Source organism: Colletotrichum fructicola (genome assembly GCF_000319635.2).
Source record: "Colletotrichum fructicola Nara gc5 chromosome Unknown KSG_Nara_v1_contig10, whole genome shotgun sequence".
In the NCBI taxonomy this organism is placed as follows: domain Eukaryota; kingdom Fungi; phylum Ascomycota; class Sordariomycetes; order Glomerellales; family Glomerellaceae; genus Colletotrichum; species Colletotrichum fructicola.
Window position 1 is genome coordinate 587,823 of NW_027094060.1, and position 12,313 is coordinate 600,135.

General features: G+C 55.8%; 3 protein-coding genes across 3 annotated transcripts; 1 reads left to right on the forward strand and 2 right to left on the reverse strand.

Annotated features, from left to right (window-relative positions):
- Positions 1-851: 851 nt before the first annotated feature.
- CGGC5_v015674 (Coatomer subunit epsilon-1) lies at positions 852-1,894 on the reverse strand (the record flags this gene model as incomplete). The annotated part of the gene is made up of 4 exons (XM_032020539.1): positions 852-960; positions 1,018-1,256; positions 1,305-1,447; positions 1,501-1,894. The coding sequence occupies 4 exons, from the start codon at positions 1,892-1,894 to the stop codon at positions 852-854; spliced, it is 885 nt and encodes a 294-aa protein (XP_031882370.1).
- Positions 1,895-2,682: 788 nt separating this feature from the next.
- CGGC5_v015675 (uncharacterized protein) lies at positions 2,683-6,357 on the forward strand (the record flags this gene model as incomplete). Its single annotated transcript, XM_032020538.2, has 4 exons — positions 2,683-2,743; positions 2,954-2,998; positions 3,053-4,503; positions 4,600-6,357. 4 exons carry the CDS (start codon positions 2,683-2,685, stop codon positions 6,355-6,357), a joined length of 3,315 nt encoding a protein of 1,104 aa, XP_031882448.2.
- A 1,175-nt stretch (positions 6,358-7,532) lies between these two features.
- Positions 7,533-10,623, reverse strand: BOI2 (the record flags this gene model as incomplete). Its single annotated transcript, XM_032020536.1, has 3 exons — positions 7,533-10,207; positions 10,263-10,406; positions 10,578-10,623. 3 exons carry the CDS (start codon positions 10,621-10,623, stop codon positions 7,533-7,535), a joined length of 2,865 nt encoding a protein of 954 aa, XP_031882478.1.
- Positions 10,624-12,313: the final 1,690 nt, after the last annotated feature.

Genomic DNA, 12,313 nt, shown 5'->3' on the forward strand with positions numbered 1-12,313 from the left:
GCAACTTGCACTGGGCGATGACGACAGAGGCTGCTTGAACCTCTTCGAAATCAGCATGTGCTCGACAGTGTTCCGAAAATCATCCAATCTCCTCACGATGTGACGGAGCATCATCACTCATCGCTGGACTTGCGTTCACTATGCTCTTGGCATCGAGAAGAGATACCGGGCACCGAGTGTCTTCGGACGTCTCTCCACAGCACTAACAACCAGCCAGTCAGACGGAATATCGTATTGTGCGATGCAAAAAGATAGTGGCGAATTCACAGTTCCCTTTGTCGCCCTAGCTCGCACCCACCGGAAATTCCACTCCGCGGGGGAAAACATTAGACCACAAAGCCCCGTCTGAGAGCACTGCAGGTAAGACTTAGCCAACCACTCTCACAACTCTTGACGGTTGCCAGAAGCCTAAGCCCTGCTTGCCCTGACTCAGGAGGAAGAGGCCATGCAGAGAGCGCTTGGTACTAGTGAGGAAATGGAAGGCCATGATGTCAATCATCCTCCTACAAGACGCCGGGCCGTCACTTCGGGCGGCTTCGGTAGACCCGACCTTCACAAGCCGGCCGCGCTACCATGCCCGGGGCCAGACCATGCACTCTCCGTGGCCAACAGTTGTCCAGACCAGAACGACAAACATCGGCCCCTTCGAGGCCTGCCGATCACTGGCGGGTCGCGCGCCTCTAGCCGAGAGCGAATTTTGGAATACCGAGTAGAACGGGATGGGTATCTTCAAGCGGAAAGTAGTAATTCGGGTGGTCTCGTTGCGCTTTTCCGAGCCGATGTATCCATTTGAGTTCCTCTAAACCGTACGCCTAACATTATGCCTCATCAGCAGTACATCACACCACAGCCTATGCTGACACCTTGGCGCTGTACTTGGTTGCCGCCTTGTCGAACAACGCGCTCTTTTCCTCCAAATCCACAAGGAACTGGTGCTGGGGATCCGCTGCCTTGAGCTTCCTGTGTTCAAGTGGTTAGCAACTCGGCCTCATTGCCTCGGACAGGGGCGACACTTACTCCGTGAACTCCTTGGGATCTTTGCCAGAGATCACTGTCAACACAAGCAGGTTGGCAATGGCCTCGGCGTAGTTGGGGTTCTTCGAGACAGCCTGGTCCAGGGCAGACTGTGCCTCCTCTGCACGTCCGAGGTGCAGCTCAGCAACAGCCTGGGACACCAGCGTCGCGATCGAAGATGTTGCTGGCGCCTGCGCAAGCTCCTCGAACACGTAGAAAGCCTGTTGGTATTTGTCTCCGCCCTATCACATTTTAGCACAGTATCTCCGTTTGAGGTGTGGATATCGTACCTGTCGCAGACCAACCCACGACTCAGCCAGGTTAACCAGCAAGCTATCCTGGGCCCATCTCCTGGCGGCGGTGACCTCCTTCAGGGCGAGGTCGTTTCGGTTCTGCTGGAGTTGGATCTGGACAATCAAAGCAACGGCGTCAACTGCATAACATAGGTTAGCCGGAGTCAATCTAAGCCACGCATTCATAACTTACGGCTGCCCTGGTGCTGCGACAACAGCGCAAGAGCCTCCTCTGACTTTCCTGCCGCCTGCAAGACGGTACCTCCAACAATCTGGACTGTGACATTCTCTCCCTCGGACGCGGCGAGCTTCTCGATGGTCTTCACTGCAGACTCCGTCTTTCCCAACGCACTCTCGGCCAGAGCACCAATTGCAACCAGCTCGGGCTCCTTCTCTCCCTGGACGTCGGCGATGACATCTTCGGCTTGGCCCAGAGCAACGCGGGCGCGGAGGACTAGGACTCGGGCAGGAAGCTCATTCTCGGGAGAAAGGGCGGAGGTGTCGTAATCGATGACCTCTTGGTATTGACCCTGATGGAAGTGGTTGTGGATGTTGATCAATTCGCCTTCGGCAGAGTAGGGGTCCATGTTGGCGGTTGTGTTGAGGTCGGATGCTCGTCGTTGATGTCGAACGCCAAATGCTAGACAGCTGCGATGTGTTCCCCTTGGCTCACTGATGTGGGGGACTTTCGAGCAACGTGGAACCCTGAGAAGGCACGGAGGATGCCGCTGCCGGGATGGTGGGTCTTTTGTATGGTCCGTGCACCGCAATGCTGAGCTTAGGTAGGAAAGAGCGATGCCAGCAACACCATTGATTCAAACACCACCTCGACCCACGATCTTTCTGCCGCCTTTCAGCATGACACTCCCGTTCATGACCTTTCCCGGAACTCAACGCTGGAATCTCATCCAGTGCCCCCAAATCAAGCACCAGATTGCGATTCGTGATGCTTGCGCTCTCATTACCATTTGATGCTCCTCCTATCTCGGGCTTGCAATGTCACTCGGTCAAGTGGCCTAATGTTGAAGACCATGAATATTTGTTGCTCATATCAAATCTGTTTTTTTTTTTTTTTTATATGAAAACCCACGGCGCAATTAACAACATTTGATGCTTGTGGTTTGGGCCATTATGGACGGAGTTTTCACCACCTGGTAGAAGGAAGCTTGAAGGCTGGGTTTTATAATCCCTACTGATCAGTCTTCCAAGCTGAATAGCTCATTACAACTTGCAAAAACCCATTTGAAAAGATCTTTGGCTTGATCTTCAGTTGTCCACATAACCAGAATTTCTATCAGGGTTGCCTTGCTGAGATCATAGCATGCCTCCCTACCCTCCTGTTGGTTTTCATAGATAGATCCAGTGGTTGCCAATCATGAGCCCCCTTAGTATCCGTCTGCTGAGTGGTCTAGTGCAGAATCTTTCAAAGTTGAAAGGTGCATGGGAAGGTGCTCCTTATTGCGCCTACTCCTTCTGGCTTTCACATTTTCTCACGCCCACCTTAGAGAAACCACAACAAAAAAAGCCACTCTCGATTTTCACAAACCCATCTCTCCCAAGGGTTGTGAAGATCCCCTCACGCCCCTTGCTTTTCCGCACATTTCTCTCTTCTCCCCATCCTCATCATTGCTATTACAATTACCAAGCGTGCTACTATTTTTGCAGCATCACTCACACAGTCTCTCGTTGCTGTGAGTATCCTCCCTGAACTCATCTTGTTATCTCACCAACGCGCCTCATCTCAGTTACTCATTCCATAAGCGCGCCTGGCACCCGCATACTAATCACCGTGGCGATGAACTGGATGACTCCCCACGAAGCGTCCCTGCAGAAGCTTCCGGCTGAAGCTGATGCTGAAGCAGAGACCAGCGTCCTCAATAGGAAGCGCCCAGTTCCTCGATTTCCTGATAGCTTTTCTGCAAATCTGGGCCGCAAAGTTTCCTCGCCCTCCTCTCCCCAGGAAATCTCTGCATCTGCAACTCATCGCACCCTTCCCTCTCCTCTCCCAGAGAGCCAGAGTGTCGTCAATCGCAAGCGAGACGTTGTCGCTGGCATAGCACCTCCGCTTCCTACAACTCCTCTGCCCACCTCACGCAATCGACAAGTTTCTACCGCCTCCTCAGTCAAGGCCATGGTAGCGAAGTTTGAGGGCGGTGGCTGCGACGACGCTCCTGACAAATTCGACACAATGGCAGATTTGATGAACGACGCGCCATCCTCGCCCATTGACAGCATCAAGACAAAGGCACCTGTCGATGATTCAATCAATACGGTCAGCTCTACGCTTGCTCCTAGCTCAACCTCTCGCGCAGGCGTTCCCAAGACCCAGACCATCGAAGAGGGTGAATTGGAGCTGCTCAAGATGCAGGAGTTCTACAAAACCGAGCCCCTCGCTCGTTGCTTGGATAACTATGTTCCTCCCAAGCGAAACAAGGAGAAGGTGAAGGTTCTTCCTATTGAGGAGGATGAAGGTGCTTCGATGCTGAAGGCGGCTAAGCTCGAGCTGCACAACACGCTCGCCAAGTCTCACGAGGCCTACGAGGAGCGCCACCCATCCGCCAAGGAGGAACGTCTACAGCGTGAGGCAGCTGAGGCATTCAAGAAGGGAGAGCCGTCCAAGAACAATGTCTCGAGCAGCACACCATCTGAGGCTAGCACCAAGTCCTCTCGTCGCGCCAAAAAGAAGGCTCTGCAGAAGGCCCAGAAGAAGGCAGAGAAGGTGGCAAAGCGCGAGGGCATCGATCCCATCGACCCGAAGCCTTCGTCTTCGACTACCACGCAGCCTCCCCAAAAAGAATGGACGCTGCGAGGCCAGTATCCCGAGACGTTCGCCAAGATCGACTATTGGCGGTCTCTACCTGATCCCGATGCGCCGCAGTCATCTTCTGCTACCCAGACGCCCGGCCTGGTCAATCAGTCTATCTCTAGCAAGGATCGGGCCCCTCGCTACGGCGCAGTTTCTCACGCGGCTTCTCACGACGATAGCCTCGCCAGCTCTGCCTCATCCTCCGCCACCTTGGTCCCTTCGCAGAACCAGTCGATCTCGGTCACGCCTGCTGACAGTCACTCGTCCGACAGTGATAGCACCGACTACGATCAGGACAACACCTCCCAGACTATCAATGAGTCCGATGAAGCAGCCATTCCGTCTTCCCAGGGTGCCAATAAGCCGATGAGCCAGCACTTCACTCAGAAGGTCGGCGCCGTGGTGAAGAAAGACAGCGAAGCCGGCAACGGTGGAGAGGCATTCCCGTTCATCCAGAGAAACCCGGAGGAAGTTGCTGCGTTCTAGGGCGGCGTGCGCAACTACCTCCACATCTCAGATGACGAGCTCTCTGACGGTGAATCTGCGAAGGTCACAAAGGCCGTCGCGAAGCAGAAGGAGAAGAGAGACGCTGATCGCCGCGCTCATGAAGCCGTCAACGGTGCTCATGCCGCGGGTCGCATTGTTCATCTCGAGAATATCAAGTCAATCCGCGACCAGATCTCGACTAATGTGAAGAAGTCCGACATCAAGCCCGGCTTTGGAAAGAAGGCTCAGCCTGCTCCTGCTTTTGACGAAATGGCTTACAGCGCTGACTCCATTGCCTGCCACACCTTGAAGCCGGCTCCCCTTCGGATTCCGTCGCGCACGAAGCAGCCTTCCGTCGAAGGCTCCGAGAAGAAGGAAAGGGTCACTCCTCGGACGCCGGCTGCTCAGCTCCCCGGCGAGCTCAAGGTAAACAAGGGCAAGCATCGCGCGGGAAATGTGCTTTCTGAGGCTCCTGGAATTGATGTTAGCGAGACTGGTATTCAGAACAATCGCAACCAAATTGCGTCTTCCACCCGTCAGAAGACTGGCTCCATCAACTTCAGCCGGCCCCAGAACAAGAATGGTCAAAACCATAAGCAGTCGGACGCTCCTTCCAACAAGTCCTCTTCCCCTGCCGGTGGTAAGAAGAACAAAGCTTCTGCCCGCGACAAGCGCGGGAAGAAATCGGCCTCCAGCGCTTCAGAGAAGGAGACACAGCCCGGCGGTTACCAGGTACCTTCCAGAGATGAGCTCAACAGCTTCTTCGGCACGAAGAACCAGCCTGGCCCGGTTGATGCCTGGCTCAAGGAGGCTGCATATCGTCAGAAGCGCAAGGAGGTTGAGGCCGCTGTCGCGGCCGCCAAGGCTGCGCAAGCTGCGAAGGCTTCGCAGGCTTCTCAACCCGCTCAAGTATCCCGGCCTACTACTCATACTTCTCATGTCGCTCAGAACTCAGATCGCCAGAGCTTTACTGCTGGCGACTACCAGGACCTGATCCAGGATGACTACAATGACCTGATCCGAGAGTCTCCTGAGAAGAAGCAGGCTACTCACACGCAGGGAGATACCTCTCGTGTCGTCTCTCAGACCGTCGACTTCAACGGCCAGTACCCCCAGACTCAGCAGCTCGCCGGAGCTCGTCACCATGGTGGTGGACCAGCGCTCCCGCCCACCCCTCCTTCTGCCTACCGGCCCCGCGTTGCCGCCGCCAAGACCACGGACGAGATGATGGGCGAGCTTGATGACTTCTTCGCTGAGGAGAACGATCACCTGTACGAGAAGCCCGGCCGCGCCTCGACTTCCACCGCTGGCTCTTCTAAGCAGCAGGAGCCCTGGGACGATCCTGCCTACAACGAGGAGGCTCTGCAGTACGGCTACGCCTACATGCAGAACAACCACACCCCTCTGCCCGACAACTTCGAGCCCGTCCCTCTGACCCGTGATCAGCGCCGCCAGGTCCTGGCCGCCAACAGCATCGCCGAGGCCGACTACCCCGTCCCTCCCGCCGGCTACCCTACTCCGGCTGGCCCTGCCGATGGCGAGAACACGCCTCCCTGCCCGACCCGCCCCCCTCCTTCCGTCCCTGCTCCTGGCACTGGCACTGGCACCGGTGGAGGCACTGGTCAAGGACGCCAGAGAGGAAGCACCGAGCAGGTCCAGAGCCTCCGTCGCGCCCCTCGTCGCTTCCAGCGTGCCGCGACTGCTCCTACCTCCGCTCCCAAGAGCCCTGCTCCCGGCTACGACGACGACTGGTTCTAAATCACTCGACTAAGCCCCCTGCATTCTCGCTCATCTTGCTCCTTTACAGTCTTAGCAGCAGGCACCCTAGTCTGGGCCCTCACACCTCGTCTTGGCCGATTGGAATGGCAATCTTATTCGACGATAAGGATCGCGAGTCTACTTGGTATGGAAGCCTTCGAGTAATTGCACCTGGAATGGATCAGGGATGGAAAGGAAACGATAGGAAGGAAGGCCTTGGAATTTTTCTCTTGCATTTGTTGTTGGGTTACCGAAATAATTGGTCTTTTGTGGATTGACCTTTCGTTTGGGCAGGCATTTTTTGATATGCTTGCGCTTGTAACGCGAGGACGATTATGGAAAAGCAATAGGTAGTTCGGTAAAAAAGGCAGCAACAGCTCTATACTCTACTCTACAATGCGGTGTTGTGGTTTAGCGACATGGTGATGCGTCTTCGCCTCTGAGCGGTTTGTGAGCCATCAGTGAGTGCCGCAAGACCGTGCAGCACTCACATAATGTCGCACCCGGAAGATAAACATGGGCATCAATAGGGCATATCTGTCATCCGTGAGCTGGTTTGCACAGTGTACCATACACCTCGCGGGCTCAGAGTTCAGTTGTGGCTGGTCTGGCCACGAGTGCCCCCAGCACCAAGCTTGCAGCGCACACAATGAATCACTTATTCAGACAGCCAAGGCTTAGGAAATTGGTTGATTATCATCCACTATTCATGGCATGCGTACCCGCCGTCTTGGGGTATAGGAGGCTCCTTTTGCCGACTCCAGTCGTCGGCTTTTTTGCCTCAGGGCACATCAAGACTCCTCTTCCTAAACTTCCAAAAAGCCCCCTCCATCCCTACCTACTCCTGCGTATGTACAGCCCCATCCTGTGCTGCCACTTGAGCCCGCCACCTCTGATGGGGTCTGAACTCAGTGACCGGAAGGCAAGGAAAAGCTAAAAACAAAGGGAATAGCCTGTGTGTGTGAAAAATTATCCGCTTGTATGTCCAGTGTCCACGGCCCTCGTTGCTGGATCTCTCTCGACTCTCTTCAAGCAGTCCCAAATACGCCGCCCCTATGCGGATTCGTGTCCCTCATACATGACAAAGGTATATATAGAAAGTTGCATGGTACAAGAAACGAAGGAAAAGGGAACCCAATTAAGCGCTGTGAACGACCTCACCACAATCAACATCCTCAAGCACTTTGTGGTGGTGCTCCAGCCACGCCGTTATTCTCCTGGTCAAAGGCCAACTTCCTTGCACTTGCCGGCTCAACCTTGAAGGTCGGCTTCTCCAGACCTGAAACTCCACTATCAGTCTCACCAAATGTGATGCCCAGGACATCTGGATTCTTCTTCGCCTCCAGTCGCTTCCTCTCCTCTTCCGCATCGTTGAGATTCATCAGTGCGGGTGGACGGTGGCGCTGTTGCTGAGCCTTGGCCAAGGAAATCGTCTTTTGTTGATACGTCGTTGTTATCGCCTGGGTATCATCTCGGTCGATCGTGGCCTTCATGAGGGCAGCCATCCACAGCCTGCCTTGCTTGAGGTTGGGGACAGCAAAGTAGTGGACGGTTGGCTTAGTGAAGTTGACAGCACGGGAGAGGCCTGCGCGCGGTGGGACAAGCTTGAAGATGAACATGGCGTCGTCGCCCTTCTCCACTGAGGAATCGTTGTGTGCCGCAGCGCCAGCACCAGTGAGTGTGGCATGGAGTCCAGTCAGTCGCTCGTTGTCAGCCGGGAGTACACGGTGGAAGGAGATGTCGATGAGGCCCTTCTCCTGGTCATCGTTCTCTGAGTAGTAGTAGGCCAGGCGACGTCCCTTGAGGACGAACAGTCTGGGTTTCCAGGTCGTCATGAGGTTAGAACTCTTCTTGCGCATCCAACCATTGTAATCTGCTTCTTTCACAGCCTCTGCAGGGCTGACCTTTTGCAGACCACGTTGGTAGGCACTGGTCTCCTTCTTGCCCTTCTTCCTGCTGCCCTTGCTTGCGACGGTGGTCGCGGTGCTCGGGCTCTTCGCAGCATCCGGCGAATCCAGGTCGAAGCTTGGCCCAGCTGAAGGAGTACTCGATCCGGTTCTAGCGGGCGAGTGCATAGGCGAGTCCGCCTTCAGAGGAGAGTCGACAGAGGATGTGATGACAGGGGAAGGGGAGGACATTTTGTTGCGGTCTCCAGAAACCGAATCGGAGATGGCACGGAGGCCAGTGACCTTCACGGAAGGCTTGACCACAGCAGACAACCATTCCGCATGAATGCCTTGGCGTGCTGCTGGAGACATTGGCGCTGGCGATTCGCGGGTCTTCGAGGTGGCGCCGTCGAGCTTGGTGACGCTAGGGGCTCCTGTGTCCTTAACCGGAGGTGCAGGACGGGCTGATTGAGTGGTGCTGGTCGAGGCAGTCCTCCTGTGGCTGTTGGACTGCAAACCGTAATACTTCTGGGCGGCTGGCGAAGCGACGGAGTCGCGGGTTGAGTCGATGCTGCCGAATCTAGAGTGTCTCGAGATGGCAGTTGCGCTGCGGACTCGTTGCTCGTCGGCGTAGCTGTGTTTCCTGGCGTGGCTGGCCGTGCTGTCACGCTTCTTAAGTACGTTTCGGCGTCGGCCGTCAACATCAGTGCCGCTGAAGTATCCGCGATCAGTGTCGAGATTAGAATCCGGGGCATGGAGACCAGACTGCTGCATAACGTCTTGGAAACCAGTGGAGGAAAGCGGTCTCTGGGAAGCACTGCCGAGGGTCCAGTTCCTGTCGAATGAAGGCTGCTTCTTATGGGCCCCATCTGCTGCCTGAGGAAACGTCCCGCTCGTGGCTAACTTGGGTGCTACGGCATTGCCCATTGTCGTTCCTGTCAAACGGAAGTCGGTCGATGATGAGTGTCGGCGGGAGTGATGCAAATCCCTGACGGAGGCAGCCGAAGGTCGTTTCATGTGCGAAGGCCGCGTAGGGCTATCAGCAATGGGTGACACCGGTGATACCAGAGAGGTGTCCAACTTGGGCGTTTGGGAGAAGGACAACCGTTTGCTACTCAGTGACATGGACCTGTCGTCAACCGGTGTCATCCTGGGCATGGAGTTCGTCAGGGTATCCGCCCGACTCCGCGAACGCTTGGCATCTTCCGAACCGATCTCGCTACCGTAAGTCTGCGTCGTGCGTCTAGTCGCGACCCCGATATTGTTGCACTCGTCTTGAAGACTCTTAATCTTCTGCCACGTCTTGAGTCTCCTTCCGACGGAACCCAGCTCGAAGGCCTTGATGAACAGGGAGCTCTGGTCCATGCCCAAAAGGACTTCGCCGGAGATCTCCTGGTCTCGGAACACCTCGCAATGCGACTTCTCGACACCGACTGTGAATAGGTATTCGGCGACCTCGTCAGCCGACCAAGCCTCAACTTCCGACCGGCTGTGCATGCCCTCCTCCTCCTCGTCGGTCTCCTCACCATGGATGTATGATAAACGGTGGTCGATAGTGGCACTGTATTCGCTTCCAGAATCAGTTGGAGGGGCGCGCATTCCACCGTTGCTGGGCTTGGAGCGTAGATCGGTGATGTGCTCCTCGATGACATTAAGCGTCTCGTTCAAAACATGGTCTTGGTTCGTATTCAAACGGCCGAGGAAGGCTGACGGCGGATGGGCCACAGGTGGCGCACTCTCACTCGGAGGGACATCCTGCTTGATGCTGTTCAAGGGAAGGGTGACTGGAGCGATCGATTCGGCAGGGGATACGGGAGCCGGCGGAGGGGTGGGCGTGTCAGCCTGGTTATCAATCGGGGATGCAACGGATGGGTGCTTGGGTTCGTTTGCTCCTTCAGGGAGCGTGGCCAGCGGCTTCGAGAAATTATTCGTAGGAGACGTCTTCGGGGCTGGTCTGGTGTAGACTAGGAAGGGCAAATCAGTTGCGCGTCGTTTGCGGCGGGGGCCAGTCGAGCCTACCTTCGGGAAACAGGCCGCTGTTGCCGTTCACCAAATGCTTGCCAAGAAACCATCCATCGCCAAATTCATCGTCTCTCTCAATGAGTTCGACTCGGTCGCCCTTGGCCAAGCTCAATTCGTCGGAGCTACGAGCAATGAAGTCGTCTGCGACAAGAACACATCAGCTCAGAGAACGCGGGTCAGGGGGGTGAGTTGTGCTGAAGGCGGGGAGAAGATGAAGCTGCATGACGCGAATGCAGCAGCGGGCGGGACGAGGGCGGCAGGTGGGCTCAGGAGGAGCAAGTCAGTATGGGCGGATAGAGAGGATGGACGTACGTATGACGAGAAGGATATCGCCAACTTCAGGCCTTGGAGCAGCCATGTTGCCGACGATGCCAGGCGCCGCGACAGATGCGGGTGGCGTTTGCTGAAGAGAATGGTTTGTGACGGGATCAATACATAGGAGACGAAGTGCTGGCTGGGCAGCCTGGCCTGGGCTCGAGATGACTTGGGTGCGACGACCGGGGGGCGGAGAAATGCTGGCGAAGCGAAAAAAAGCGGCAGAAGCCAGGGATTGTCAGTTGTTCGGCAGCTGGGACCAGGTATGGTAAGTGTGCGCAGTAGTGACCGCGCAAGAGCGGATAAGGTGAGGAGTCGATGAGGGTCTGGTGAGATTGATGGCGACCAGGGTGGTACGGAGGAAAGGGAAGGAGGGAGACAGAGAGGTGTGTAAGGAGAGGAATTCGATGCCGCGACGATGGGCCCCCAAAAGGTGTGCGTGTGTGTTGTTGTTGTTATTTTCTGGGATGCTGATGAGGGGGGGGATAATTTCACTGTCTTCACTTTTTCCCCCTTCCTTCAATCGCTGGTGCCCTTGTGTGTTTTTTTCTTCGTTCCCTTCCTTCCTTGGCTCGGCGCTCTTTCCCTTTCGCTTGTGAGTGAGGTTGAAGAAGCCGAAAGGTGGGCTGACAGATTGGACACGCAGCTGGCAAGAAAGTGGCGACGAATGCAAATAGAAAAGGGTCGTCGGTCGGCAACGCACGCTGTAAGATCAAGTCCCGGTCTTGACGGCAGACGAGACCAGACCAGACCAGACGGGGAGGTAGAAGAAGTTGGAGGTTGGAGTTGCTCAAGACGGGCGCTGTGAGATGTGATTGGGGGACACTGGATTTGGCGTGGAGTGACGCTATTGGATCATTGCAACGCAAGTGTAAGGCGCATAGACGGTGCTGGAGATGTGGTGGAGGACAGACGAAGGGTGACGGTCCACGTCTGGGTCCAGGAGCCGCTGTCCCGTCCTTTTTTTTTCTCTTGTCGTCCAGTTGCTGCTGTTGATGCTGCTGGGCTGGTGCTGCGCGCTGCCTGCAACCTGCACAAGTGTCCTGCAGATTCTGCTGTTGGCTGAGAGGTGCACCGAGGCCGTCCCGTTGACTGGGGGTACCGCCGCACCTTAGTGTCTTTTGTCCAGGGGTTCCTCAGGCTCAGGGCCACCTCGTAATTAGGTGGTCACAATCCCGTTCTCCGAGGCGGATGTCTTGGACAATGTCTTGGATGTCGAATTGACTGTCGTGGAGCTGCGTGTGTGGTTTGGACTTTGGGAGTTCCTGTATCTTGCGCCTGGCGAACGAGCTGCCAGACAGAAGTCTAATTGCAGCTGTCGGCCGAATGGACAGCGACTGCGAGTGCGAGATCTTAATGCACTGAATCACAGGAGCAGATGAAGGTCTGCAGGTACCGTACCAGGCGTTGGCCAGGCTGTTGGTCTAAGTGTACCTAGGTAAGAAGGTCGAAGTCCTGTGCTTCAATGCGGTGTCGTGGCCTTGGAAACCAGAGACAACCTGAAATGTCTTGGTATTGGGCCCCAGAAGGAAGGAATGGAAGGACCCCCAAAGAAGGAAGGGGTCGTTGTCGGTGGTGGCCCGTGTAACGAAAGCTGACGATGCTATGCGATGCGATGCAATGTGCGCGAGGCACGGCGGGGAGGACGGAGGACGACGACGGGGACGGGTGCGTCTGTGGACTGGCCCTGTAGGTAACCTGCCTAACTGGCTGGCTGGACGTACGGATACCGA